Source organism: Leucopleurus acutus (genome assembly GCF_964270905.1).
Source record: "Leucopleurus acutus genome assembly, chromosome: 10".
NCBI classification, from domain to species: Eukaryota; Metazoa; Chordata; class Mammalia; order Artiodactyla; family Delphinidae; genus Leucopleurus; species Leucopleurus acutus.
Window position 1 is genome coordinate 15922835 of NC_139153.1, and position 14900 is coordinate 15937734.

At 37.6% G+C, this 14900-nt stretch overlaps 1 protein-coding gene across 3 annotated transcripts in view; it reads right to left on the minus strand.

The window, feature by feature from the left end:
* Positions 1-669: 669 nt before the first annotated feature.
* Positions 670-14900, minus strand: part of CHL1 (cell adhesion molecule L1 like) — a gene marked incomplete at both ends in the record, with an annotated part of 81402 nt that continues 67171 nt past the window's right edge. For 2 of the 3 annotated variants that reach the window (XM_082847479.1, XM_082847478.1), the window contains 9 exons: positions 670-886; positions 3463-3535; positions 4914-5045; positions 5686-5847; positions 9178-9357; positions 12223-12345; positions 12585-12789; positions 12925-13040; positions 14285-14507. In XM_082847479.1, the coding sequence (XP_082703605.1) occupies positions 670-886; positions 3463-3535; positions 4914-5045; positions 5686-5847; positions 9178-9357; positions 12223-12345; positions 12585-12789; positions 12925-13040; positions 14285-14507 (1431 nt within the window). The remainder of the gene's footprint in view (positions 887-3462; positions 3536-4913; positions 5046-5685; positions 5848-9177; positions 9358-12222; positions 12346-12584; positions 12790-12924; positions 13041-14284; positions 14508-14900) is intronic. The other variant, XM_082847480.1, reaches the window with a different exon arrangement.

Consider the following 14900-nt stretch of genomic DNA (forward strand, 5'->3'; position numbering starts at 1 on the left):
TTTTTGTAGATGTGATGAGTGACAGAAATTACAAATTCACGTTGAAACTGAAAAAGGTAGAATTCTGTTTAAGCATGACCGTCTCTGGGCAAAGAGTTAGGCGCTCAATAAATACTAGTTGATCGTTCACCTAAGACTTCTACTACTCAAATTTTAAATAATAAATTTAGACTGTATATATTCCACGAACTGTTTAAGTAAGACATTCATTCTCTTTACATTTTAAATAACCAGTTTGCTTACCATCTTTTAACCTGTCAGGAAGCGAAGTCACTAAGACAGTTCTCCGAGACGGAATACACATGTGCGTACACAGAAAACCCACAAGGTAGCAACATCTCTGCAAACACAGTGAAGAGTAAAACCAGGCAAATATGGAGTTCACTGGATGGATACTTTGGATTCAGGTGAGGTGAATCTAAATACAGGATTTGTTTTGTGTTCTACATTCTGAGCACCTGAAAAAAAAAAAACACAGGCGTGTAGTGCTAGGTATTTTACTTTTTCAAGGCAGTGCTATTGTTCTCAACACAACTGCAGGAAGTTCGAATTCGGGATAAAGTCTTTTGCCACAATGTTTCTCTTCCTAGAGGAAAAGTTCTTGCTCCCTTGAAGCAGATACATACGGAATGTTGGTGTGCACCGCTGATGGGTTTCTATGCTCTGCGTTTACGCTCGGAGTGGAAATGGTGCTGTAGAACTTCCATTGCTTTCCACCGATCCTTTCTCCTTAGATCCAGCATAGGCGCCAATAAATGACCCATCCTCACTGAATAGACCGTGGTCACCTTCTCCATAATCGACTAAGCTGTCGGCACTTTCTGTGGCCTGCATATCCCTGTTAAGGGAGCGAAGGCTTCCTTTGAGAGGTTTTTCATCGCTGTCACTAGAAAATAAAAAAGAAGAATTCGACAAAATCTAATGTGAGGTATTCACGTAAAGCAAGACTCATGCACAAGTGCTAAGAGGTTTTTAACTTTTCTGGATATTCATATTAGCACTGAAGACGAGACAGGTAAATCCTGAATGACCCCTTTCACAAAGAAATGTTTAAATCGTCATTACCAAATTTGTGTCGTTCTGAGTAACTGAGAAACTCACGACCCTCCTGCTTCCCTTTAAAACTGAGACATGCAGATATCCAATCTGTTGATTACATAGAGAACAAATGTTATTTCCTTCCCTTTCATGAACTTCTGGAACCCTAGTCTCGAACTCAAGTCTCGGTCTTCTTTCTTTACCTTTGATCCTGCATGTTCCTCCAAATCCCTCCAGAAATGTCTCTCTTGTTTAGGTTAATCAATCAAATTCTGTTTCTTGTAACCAAAGAACTTTCTTTAGTTTCTAAACTCAGGTTTGTTAAATGAGAAAAAAAAAAAAACAAAAAAACTGGCATTTTTAGAACAGAAATACTACAAGTATCCTACATTCATTTATGCTTTGCATTCTATTCAACAAAAGCAAGTCTGAGTTAGTACAAGGTCTATAAAATGATATAGTTTTCTTAATTTCTAGATGATGGGTTTTTTTTTCATATCAACTTCCATCACACTAGAAAGCTGTACACCAAACTAGAAGATTTTATAAAATTCTAAAAAAGGAAAATTTGGGAGAAAAATATAATTGCTGTGCTATTAGCACTTGAATGTGGTAGTCCCTGGTGCTGGTCATCCAATAGGTGCATATCTCAGCCTGCTGGAAGCGTGGCAGGATGATACTTCACTGCCCTCTGAGTTAGGCATTGCCATGGCACTTGCTTTGGCCAAAGTGAGCAGAGGTGCCATATGTCACTTTCCAGCCAGTACTCCGTTTGCCATGTTCCATTTCCTCTGCTGTGCTGACCCCTCGGTGCTCGCTCACCAGCCGGTGCTCCCAAGTGACCAAGACGGCTCGAGCCATCTGTGTTGCACACGCAACTTGAGAAAGAAAAATATATGGGCGTTGTTTTCAACAGCAGCGTGACCCAGACTGTCCTGACTCATATAGTAATTGGCTCCCGAACTGGGCTGCTACAGTTATAAAAGCAAATACGAAGAAAACAAAAAGACAAAATGTGGCATTACCTTAAGGACCAGGCCACAAATAGCGAAGCAACTCTTACCAGAAGCTGGAAAGACGAGAATTCACGTTATGTAACTGTCTCCTTGCATAATTTTCCAGGTAAACATGTAGTTTTGGGGAAAGATGATGGAAACTGTATTAACTAACAGGATGCCAGGTGAAAGCTTGCAGGGGATGACTGTACCCGTCTTTTTACGGCAGCAGCAAAATATGAGGGAATGGGTTTTAAATAAGGCATGCCTTCGTTTTTTCCTCATAAAATCGAACCAGTAATATCTATCTTTCAAAAGTATTTTCAACAGTTGCCATAGGCTCTCAGTGATCCCTGCCTTGTGGGATTTGAGTCACAATTTCCTAAATTTGTATAATTCCAAGTTTTCTTTTTCTCTCTCTCCTTTCAGCCTTTAATGCTCCTTCTCTGTGGAAACTACCTCAGATGGAAGGAAGAAGAAGAAGTATAGTGCAAAGTAGAGCCTAGAATGAGGCTCAGATGTACATCAGTTAATGCAGGATTGCTAATCAGAATACTGCACATCCCTGATTCTAGTAATGATCCAGGGTGAGGCCACGCAGAGCCAAGCAAGTCCATTATTTGATATGGATGCTGGTCTTGTGTGCCAAACGGCCATATACGCCTGGAGCCTGTTACAGCTCCTTTGGCTGCAGTATACAGAGGACCTGACTGAAAACAGTGGCATCCTAGAAAAGAACAGGTAAGCAAAGAAGAGGTACCTACCTCATTTCAGATTTCTTGCAATTTCTCCTACGTGTGACACACTTTTATACCTTCATAAGTTTGCTCTGGTAGTTAAGAGTAACGCAGTCCTTTACATCCTTTCCTCCTTTGGAATGGACCCTTCCCACAACTTCCCTTAGGCAGAAATGGTTGCTCCCTTTTCCGCTCTTATTCTCTTTCATTAATTACAGTTATTTATTTGCATTGATACTTTTTTCCTCTGAAGACTAGGTTCATCTTGAGGACATGCTCTGTGACTCAATCACCTTTTAGGTACACACCGTAGGTGCACAGGATACATGTTTATGGGTGTAAACTCCATACAACCTGGGTTCACAATGGCCACGGTGAGGAGAGACTACAAGCTGTTTTGGCTACTCCATCTATAGCTACTCAATCTAAATAACAGTAGTGTCCTCTGCAGAACACCTTTCAAGAAAAGTGTCCTAGCACACACGCTACCTAGATAGCGGTTACATCCCCACCTCAGCACAGAGAAATTTGATTGGGCCACTTAAGGCCCTTTGTTTTCTTTTTAAACTATTCTTTATAGGAGTATTAAAATATAGTCCTGTAATCGTTAAGAACAAACACTTTTTTCTATTTGTGTAAGCTGATGATGAATATGTGCTCTGCTACATTTTTCAATGGAACGTAATGTTTACCTGTATTCACCAAAGGTTTCGTCTTTCACTGACTGAACTTCTGGGTCTGGATGCAGATCTTCCTTTTCTTTTACTGAAAAAAAGGGGGAGGGGAGTAATACAGGTAATTTTTAAAGACATATTGAACAGTGCTGTTGACAGTGAAAGTCAGGTTTGTTGTGGTGTACAAACTAAGGGGAATTAAGAAAAAGTCAATCATTTGGTGGTTCTCTCTCTCTTACTCCAAACTGCCTCAGTAAGCAGAATATTCAAGTCTATAATGACACAGAATAAATTAGATTTATTCTGCATCGTGGGAGACAGGCCCAGGAGGCTCTTGCTTCACTTTACCAGGAAAACTCAAACTAAAACCCTTCTTCGTGGCACCTTTTACTACTACTTGCCGAGACCTGAGAGTTTCTCTTAGTTGTCCTGAAAATGAAATGCTGACTTGTTTTTCTTTTCTGGGCACGATTTGAAGAAGCTTCTTCAGAATTGGGATAGGGCAACATTTCACACATGACAATTCGTTGGGACACTCAAAAGGAAATGCTCTCTCTCTTTAAAGTTTCCAGTTAATTACCTAGAGCGTTCATGACTCATTAAAAATCTAATTCCTAACAAATTCAGTCTAAACAAGAAAAAACAGGTATAGTGGCATAAATTCTGTGTAACTTGACAATTTAGAAATTATTCTCTTGTTTGATTGTGCAGTATACATCATGGGCTCCCCAAAATATTTTGCTGGATGAATCGTAAGCCAGTAAAAAATTTCACACTGATCAACAAACGAATAGCACTGGGATCTAAATCTTTCCCCTATGTAAAAGCATCATGAATGCTAAGCAAAAATAATAATAGTAACAACAGAACATGTATATCTGAAAAAGACAAACGAAATTTGGAAATTGAATGAAATTAAAGCCAAGCCAGATATTAATAATTAATTAATTCAAGAGGCAGTGTATCCGATATATGTCATGGTAATAAGAAGTGCGTTCCCAGCACTGGTTAAGTTTAACACAGTTGACTAGCAGAGCCAGTACTATTAGAATGGACTAATGCAAAACATCTCTGGGTCATGAATGTGTAGAGAGGCGTACTATAAATGGGTCCTTCTTTAGACATTAAAATATATGTGTGTGACTTAGTAACAGGTCTTACCAACATCTGTGATACTTTACAGATAGAAAATAGAAGCTTGGAAGTATTATACGTCTCCCTAGAGCCTATTTTATATACTAGAAACAAGAAAGCAACCAACCAGAGAGAATATTCTAGACCCCACGTATTCCCTTCGGTTAGTTAATATAGGAATTTTTCCCCCTCTCAGTATACTGTACACCTAATGTTCTAATATCAATTTGACTTAAATGTGTAATTAAAAAAATTAAAGATGTCTCTGAAGACAGCCCCCGAGAAATTAAAGACAATTTAATAAAATTCAAAGTCATATTAAGAAACAACTTTACCTGAGTACTTTCCACCTTTGTTCCTCTTCACAAAGCAAACAGTCAACAACATTAGGGTGAGAAGAGCAATCGCACACATCAATCCAATAAACCAGCCTTGCGTGGAGATGTCATCATATAAACCAGCATATTCTGTTGTACAAAGAGAAGTCACACGTTGAGCGCTAGAAACGGTCTTTGGAATTATGTCCTTCTGGGGAAAATTAAACACCATTTTTAAACGTACAAAATAGCATCAATTTTATTTTTTCCTTGGAACGACCCTAGAGGGAATGTGATTCGAAGGACATTTCATTGGGAGAATACTGATAAATCATTTAATCATTTTTTAGAAAGGGCCCTGTCAAATTGCGTTTGATTCTGTGGATGAAAACCAAAGAAAGACAGTAGGGACAGATGCAGTTAAATACAGCAGCAACAGCAAGCAAGCAAAAGCACAAGCTGCCTCGGTTACATGCAGGTTGCTATGGAGACGCTGGGGTTTTGGTTGTGGTTTACTTTTGGGTTTCTGTTATTAACACACGTTAATTAGCAGCAGACATTTTTAGGCAACTACTCTGGTAAAAACAATAAGGGATAACTCGGACCTTGATGAAACATTTTTTGTTTTGACAATTTTAAAATGCTATGCCAAAACAAATGGAAACTACTGTTGTTATAGCTAACATACTTCGTATTTTTATCTTTAATATAGGAAGTATGTAACATTAAATAATCTACAGAACACAGATGTATTGTCTAAGATGGCTCCAAACAGAGTCTCATTTCTCACCTCTCCCTCTTGTCTCAATTACATCTTCAAAAATGCTATTGTTATCAACCCAATTCTTAGTCAATAGGCGAACTATATGTTCAGCTCCCGGCTCAAATGTCTCTACTGGGTGAATCTTTTGAGTAAGATTTACTCCTTCTGATATCTTCCCGACACGTTTACCTAAGAAACGTACACAGTTAAATCATACGAATTGTCATCACTGAAAAGTAGGACATGAAAAGTAAAAAAGTATTGTTATTTGAGATGAATAAGAGAGCCCTTTGTAGCATTTTCTTCCTCAGTTTCTGAATTATCAGAAGATCAAGAAAAGCAACGTTTCAAGATTTTCTTTTTTAATATGCTGATATGGAGTAAATGAAATGAACTGAATTCATGTCCTTTTAAGACGATGCACTTACTTATTAATGAAGTGATACTATAAATCCGCCTGGTCATATGAATGGTTTAAAACCAAACACGGACTTCAAAAAACTATACAATGTCATCCGTTGCAATTTGGACTTTCACAAACCTAGCAGGGACGGAATATGGCAATTTTGGCTTATAAGTGAAAGCATATGGCATTAAAGTCTTAACTCTGTATTATTACTTCTTTTTGCTTTGGTTGTCTTCATAAATATTGGTGGAATAGCATCACAGTATGCTCATATATTAAATATTTGAAAATTGTAGGAACTTAAGCTACATAAAAGTGCAGGTTTACAGGTACATTTAAATGAAATGCATTGAGATTTTCAAAGTGAGAAATGTACACGTTTCAAGAGAAACGTGAATATGTCAATATATTAATTGTAGAATATCAGTAGCAGATAAAAATATGACTCAAGTGTCATTAAAATATACATTTAATGTCTAATACTATAACAAAATACCTAAGATATTTTTCCTTTTGATCCATACTTTTGCTAAGAATTAACTCAATTAAATAAATGTAAACCAAGAAATGTTAACAAGTTATTTGAAAATGAAATATATTCCATGTTGAGAATATTAGGAGTCATTACACTGTTTTAAGTAAGAATGTGTCACACGTTAAAATTTAGTTACAGCTTTTCACCACAGAGTAAAAATTGATTAAATAGTTACTGATAACACAAGGAGCGTTAAAAAATGGCACCATGGGAAAAACAGGACCAGTTATATTAGCTGAAGAAAGCCTTCAAGATTGAGCATCATAGAAACGAAACACAATTAATTTTGCCCTTGAAAAACAGAAATTTAGTGTTATATTAAGTAGCGCAAGCTTTTGAAAAATAGAGCAAAGCAAGGGTTTTATTCAAACCAGTAATGACACAAAAAAGAATATTTCTGATTAACTCCATTTTTCCCCCAGTTAGATTATGGAATGTGAGCCACCTGAAACTCAGAGTGACAACCAGAAAATGATGGGGGGAAAAAATGCTTGTGTATCAAATCCCATTCTCTGATTTAATGCCAGATGACCTTAAAATGTGCCATCTATGCAAAGAGAACAAAGATACACAGAAATAATTCCAGTTTGCACAGAAGTTATCACTTTTAGAGAATTTAGTGATAGCAAGATGGATTTCCTCAATAGAAGTATATATATATGTATATTATTTCTTCTCTCTTTTTCTCAAAGATCATGCTGAAATTGAGTGGCAGAAGGAGATTACAGTTTCTTTCCTGTAAATATGGCAAGATAGGCCTATAGAAGAAAAATCAGTGTCAACTAGGGAAGGGGACAGTAGCTGAAAATGCAGGATCCTGAAAAAGAGCACAAACGTACTAGTAAGAAACATTTTCAAATTACAATACATGAGTGAAGAAATCTGCTGTAAAACACTCAAGCACATTAATTATATCTTTAATTTGCAGAAAAGATGTAGCGTCATTTATAAACAGCATTTATAAACATAAACAGCATTTTCTACCCTCTGAAAAGAGTTTGTCAGACATAAACACAACCAAGCCCAAATTCTCCAAATATTTCCATAGATACTAGAATGCCTAGCTATTGTACGGCAATTTTGTGAATTTCTTTTCTTACATGCTTCAAATTGGCAGGAATGGGATTAGCATTTCTGACACATACTACGGTCTTGGTCCTAAAAAACAACCACCCTCTCCATGCCCTAAATTCTGACTTAGAAAATACAAAAGTTGCATGTTTACATTACCACTATTCTGACTTACTTTCTTTGTGTTGAACACTTGATATCCGTTTGAACTCTTGAGAAAGAAGAACCTTTTAGTTACTAGAAAGTTTTCAATCACCATCTTTAAATCTACCTCTTAGGAGTAAGTAAATGAGTTCTTCATTTCACGTGGTGTCTAATCCATCCTTGGGAATAACTTGTGGGTTTTGGGGGAGAAACCATTTTGAATATATACATATATTTTTTTTCCCCATAAAAGGGAGTTTGGAGTATTTAGGGAGTCTGAGGAAAACATAAGCTCTTCATTATTTAGCTACAGTAGGAACAAAATGAGAGGAAGAAACAAACTGACTATAAAGGTCACAGCATAACCATTCACACAAACCCATTGATTTTACACTGATTCACAAACTTCAATACATTTCCATATGTATCTTTTATAAATGATAGACAATTCAATTTTCTTCATTATTTTCTTTTTCCATAGTCTAAAAATTGGGAAAGCATCCAGAACACATAAATGACACATAAATGACTTATCTGTATTTCCCTTCCTACCATTTCCCTTCCTACCATCTCCCATTTCCTTTTGCCTGCCTCAGATATCCCTCTAAATCTGATGGACTTGAACTCTACACAAGGCCCTCTTTTTAAACTTATTAGTGTGTATATCCATTCCTCCAATCCATTTCCCTTTCTTGGTCTACCTTCTTATTTTCTCTCCTGATGCCCTGTTGATAACATAGAAAGCTTAGTAAAAATACCGCTAAAATCATAATTGGAGAAATAATTTGGGAAGGGAAATGGCCTGAGTTGGGGGGAAAAAATAAAGTGCAATTGCATTAGGAGAATTGTACAAGTGAAACCAGAGATTTATGAGCCATTTTCAAGCTAGTTACTTGGCATCAACTAGTAGAGAGTAAACTAAAATTGATAAATGAATCAATGTCTATATGAGTCATGACATGGAGGTGAAATGTCTTAGATCAGCGTTGCTGATCAGCGTTGCAAAATGTCTACCAGTGCAAGAGGCAAATATTTTCCCGTGTGGAAACATTTCCACAAGAAAAAATATCCCTCTACTAATCTTACGAGTAACTTTTTGACCTTATATCCCCCTATTTTAATTAAGCAAAATTATAGTTCCTGACCTTCTATACACTAAGGCTATAGTTTGATTACTGATGTGTAGAAGTTCATACATTGAGGCAATGTGAACTTTAGAAACAAGATAAATTCTCTACGTCAGTGGAAAACAGAAGGTCAGACAGACTGAGATCACAATCATTTCTAATTTACAGTGACAGAGCATGATGCAGCCCTTTCAGAGCAGTTTAAAACATAGCACGCATAAACCTCCTGTACTTACTCCCTTCTCCTAACGTGGAGCTTTCCTCAGTGATGGGTTTTCCACAGCCCTTTGAAGTGCAAGCCCTCAAGTAGAATTTGTACTTGGTAGTTGCATTGAGGTTTGAGAGACGCCAGCTGGGCTTTGATGGAGTTGTAATGTTGATATCATTTATTTCTCCAATCTCATAGGTGTCATTTACTAAAGAAATAAACAGGCATATCAACGACTCAAATTTCACAGCCTTAACCATTCAAGTTATGTTGTCTCTTATTTTTGCTTCTATGTATGCTTGTGGTCTGCAAGATATTATCTTAATTATTCAGAGCTATCAACTTACTTAATTCTCTGAGGTAGGTGTAATTATTATGATGTATTATACATGAGAAAATTAAGGTCTAGCAACAATAAACACCTTGCCTAGACCTAGAGCCACTAACTGGCAAACTGGGATTTGAATCCAAACTACAGCCTTTTAACTCCAGAGCCCATGTTCTTTTTTTTTTTTTTTTTTTTTTTTTTTTTGCGGTACGCAGGCCTCTCACTGTTGTGGCCTCTCCCGTTGCGGAGCACAGGCTCCGGACACGCAGGCTCAGCGGCCATGGCTCACAGGCCCAGCCGCTCCGCGGCATGTGGGATCTTCCCGGACCGGGGTACGAACCCGTGTCCCCTGCATCGGCAGGCAGACTCTCAACCACTGCGCCACCAGGGAAGCCCCAGAGCCCATGTTCTTAATCACTATGCCATACTGGAAAATCACTCCAGCTTTACCACATCTATTTAAAATGATGAACTTTCCCCCATTATTATATTTTCATTGAACCCTTAAGTATTTTTTAATCTCCCTCTGGTGTGATAATTTGAACAATAATCTACATGAGTCTTCTATAGTTTCTGGTTTAATACGTGGCACCAAATAAGTATCCACATGTGTAGACTCAAGAAACTGATAAATTACATATTTTTAAATATCTACTGTATACTAAGCACTATGTAAAGTGATATATGGAAAGAGATGATTTAGATAGTGCCTTTCAAAGAATCTGCCACATAGCAAGATCATGATAGTTGTGCAAGGGCACAAAGTACTTGTAAGATTGCCGGAAGAATAATACAAGAGATGAAATGGTATTTCCAAAACTGTGCAGCCATTAGTGGTAAGAAAACAACTAGAATAAACACTCTTGACTCTCAGTCCAAGAGACCATAAAAAAATACATTTACTCTTTAACATAAAAATGCCTCCATTGGTCTATATAATGCAACGATATGAATGGAAATGAAAAAGAAACTAATAACCCAAACACAGGAAAGAAGAAAGTAAAATAATCACCATTTGTAGATTACTGGAGAGCATTCCTGTAAAATACCACCAATCAATTGAAAAACTACCACAGTCAACGTAAGAATTCAGGAAAGTACAGAGAGCGCTCTCATATACACACTCGACAACTATTTAGAACATATAAGAGCCACAAAAATATATAAGCCACCTAAAAATATTTCAATCACTTAATATTAATAGAGAGCAGAATAAGTATATAATTATATCATTTTATTAAAAAATCCACATATCAAGTAGTACAGTAACCACTGCAATTGTTACTATTTCAGCCTTTTCTCTATATATACTAAGAACTTGTTTTAAAAATAAATTTATATATTATATACAGATCAGCATGAAGGTTAGAATTTAATGTTGAGTTTCTTCATTATGAGGATAAAGATAAGGCATATCTTTATCATGCAAAGTGACATTTGGAAAGTCTTCAAATATTTCTTCAGTGCTTTCTACATGTTTGAAATCCAGTTCATGGAATAGTGTAGGCTTTACAGTTCAGCATCTAGAATGACTGAGCTGGGTCTGAATCCTTGTGTAACACTTATTTTACTGCACAGCTCTCTGTAAGTGAGCTCTATATGCTTCTTGTCCATAAAGTAGTGATGGTACATACCTCATAGATTTCCTCTTTTAATGAAAAAAAAATGCAGGGAGAATTCTTAGTACTTACTGATCCTGCTATATACCAAACACTCAAAGACACTAAAATGCTGCCTCTATTAGGGTTATGGCTGTATCCATTTAATCATAGGTACCTAAAACAGAATAGGCCATCAGAAGCTAAAGCTGGTACCTGACCTGAATTGCTGCAAGCCTTGAACTGACTGATGGCAGTTCAGGGCTATGATCAAGTTGACTTTTGCAAGCAGTGTAGACTGGGTTTCTATAGTCCTGGTGTTTTTGTTGTTTAGGAATTCATGTCTTCAAAGTTTAATTTTTTTCCATGAGCTCAGTCCCCTAATTTCCATTTTGCGATGATGCCTAGATTTGAAAACTATTGAAGATGGGAGGCGTTATGATTAAAATGAGCTGATTTCATCTAAACATGTTTGTTTGATTTTTTTTTTAACCTAACGGCACAGCAGCATAGGGGGAGAGCCTAGGGTAATGGTCCAAAGACAGCTTCTTGTTTCTCTCAATATTACATGACTGTACCACTGGGCTACCAATAGAGGATTCTCAAATACAAATAGATGCAGGGTTGAGATTGGAAACATGCACCAGAGACAGAACAGGCAGTGTAGTGTGGAAGTTAGTGCACTTTGAATCTCCACTACATCATTAAGTTTTTCTTTGCGTATTTCCTAATGCTCAAAGCCTCTTATATATACGTATTAAATGCATGTTTTCTGTACCTATTAACATACTGCTTTTCTTCTAAAACAGGAATTGGCAAACCTTTCCGAAAAGGACTAGATTGTAAATATTTTAGCCTCTGTGGGCTATGCAATCTTTGTGGCAACTACTCAGCTTTGCCACTTTAGTGAGAAAGCAGCTATAGACAAATTTAAGTGAGTGGACATGGCCGTGTTGCAATAAAGCGTTCTTTATACAAACAGGCAGCAGGCTGGATTTGGTCTGCCAGCCGGTTTACAAACCCCTGTGCTGTAAAGGAAGTATGCCAGCTTACAAACCATGAATTGGATTCTCAGCATGGTAAACCAAGTACGCAACCAGGAAAAATGAAACATTACCAGGCAAATCCAGTTCAAATATGTACTTACTTATCTGGTACTGTAATAGATAGCCAGTTAAGTTTCCATTTAATTTCTTAGGTAGTCCCCAGGATAAAGTGGCAGTGTCTTTATCAACTTTGATGACCTTGAGAAAAGTTGGCTTTTCAGGTACTGGAAAACACAAGGTCAACAACAGACACTCATACATTGGTAAATTTCTTTTAAAAAATTACAGTTTATTAAATTGAGAAGCTAACTCATATGACGTAAGTACAGATTAACTAATAAGGGAGGAAATGTCTTGGCCATTGGGATATTTACTTGGTTATTTATTTTAAATTGTTATGTATTTAAAAATTGGATATTAAATTTATTAAATACATCGTTATTCTACATCGTTATTCTCTCACCTCCTTCTGGTGTTTGAAATATATAAGGCTCACTCTCTGGACCAGCTCCTTTGGAATTATAGGCTAAGACTGTTAAGTGAAATTCACTAAAGGCATCTAGGGAAGGAACCATTCCATAGTTTCTTTGTCCTGAAAATCTCAGAATGTTTACTTCTTTAGGATATGTTCTTCCATCCAACAGACTTTTTGTTTTCCACCAATTTACCTGCAATGAAAATAGGAACGCTTTAACACATCAGCCGTGGTGACACATTCTCTTTTGGCTTCTTCTGGAATCAGTTCTTATTTACAGGAAATCTATTAATTCCACAGTGAGAAGAAGAAAATCTATGATAAAAACCTGATATCCTTTCAGATGTCCATGTACTCTTTCCTTTGGAATTGTTGACCAAGTAACTTTAACTAGTGTGCTGTTTATCACATCCACCCCATGGATCACTGGAGCTGTATCAGGATCTGTTAAGCACATAAGAAGGATTAGCTTTCAGTAATCTCCAAGCACGATCATTAAGATCATTTCCAAAAGGTGATCTTTCATGTTTTCTAATCTGAGGAAAACACTTGTCTCAAGTCAATTGCAAATGGAACCAAGAGTTTCTCATTACAGAAGAGTTTCAGGGTCCAAATAGGTTTCTAGAGAAGAGGAGAGCCTGGACCACACTGAGAAAAGCCCCCTCCAGATGGATACAGTGTGGGCAATGTAACTGGAAACACTGGCCAGTAAAATTTTCTGTGGGCATCTGCCTCTGGAAACATGTGAGCTAAACTAATAATATAACTAAAATTACTTGGGAGTTCGATGAATCTAATATTCATAAGAAGAGCTGACATTAATTGAGCATATTCTGTGTGTCAGACACTGTGCCGAGGGCCTATACTGGATTGGCTCACATCATTGTTAGAACCACCCTATAAAGTGGTATTATTATCCCCATTCTACGGGGGAGCTAACTACACGCGAATAAACCAAACCCACCGCAGCCAAGACTAATATATTAGTTCACAGTGAGAAGTCCTGTGTAGTGAGAATTTAGGTAGCAGGTGAACTAGACCTTCTTCTATTCTTGGATCGAAATATTACTTTGGATACTTCAAGAACAATGAGAATAACTCCTACCGTGTACAGATTTGGAATGCAGTCTTCCCTTTTTCCAATAATTTATTTGCAGCTGTTATTATGGTATAAATATTTAATAAGATCATATCACCAGTACCTCAAAACTCTGTGTGTGTGTGTGTGTGCACGTGAGATTCCATATGCAAATCTGGGTGTGCACCTCATCTTCGTTAGGAAGGCTCCAGCTCTGAGGCCAGGGGGCGACAGCAGACAGCAGACAGCTCTTAGGAAGTCCTTGACAAGTAAGGGTAGATGTGATTGGAAACCTTATGACAGTTATGCTGCTTAACTGTGGGCACTGCTGATTCCAAGTCTTTGATTTTCATGATAGAAATAGCTTTTTTGGGAAACTGAATAAAATTAAACCTTTCAACATTCTTCCTTACCACCCTATACTACTGACTGATCAGCTCTCCTGCGGTCAACGCTGGAGTAGAAACCGTGTGTTATATGTCTTTTTATCTCCTACAGCTAGTACATCCACTTTGCATGCAGTAGTCGCTCAAAAATATTCATCGACAGAGTGTAATATACTTGAGAGAAACTATTATTAAGTACTTGGGGTTTCAGGTGCACCACTTACAGTCTTCTCCAGAATACAGAATCACTGACTGAGGCTCAGGGCCAGAGCCCAGGTGATTGATGGCTTGGACCTGGACATCATATGGAGCATAGACAGCAGACGTCATCACCCGCAGGGTGTGGTTTGTGACTGTTTCTTCCTCCCATTCCACCGGGGCTCCCTGTGGTTTCCAGGTCACTCTGTACTCCAGTCCAGGTCCATTCTGCTCCGTGGGTTTCAGAGGCTAAAACAGAAGGCCACACTCATCCCGTGTGATCACAGATATGCTGAGTCAGAGACAGAGAAGCCACCCTAAGTGGCCCAAGAATCGCTGCAATAAAGGTATCATTTCTTGGGAGATCTTCAGTCCCCCTCTTTGGTTTGGAAATACTTGTGAAAAATGTTGTCATTCTGTAAATTTAACCTTGAAAGTTACTCCCTTACCTCCCCAAGTAGAGACTCTCACAATTTAGATGCCTGGATTATGCCTAACAGTTCACATATGAAAGAATTTACTAAGAGATTCCACAGAGGGTTTTAGCTTTTGTTTACACTTGGTTCTATATTCTGTTTTGGTGTTTTTTTCACTCGCAGAGAAGTTGCAGAAATAAAAAGGACATGGCCATGAATTCCAGGG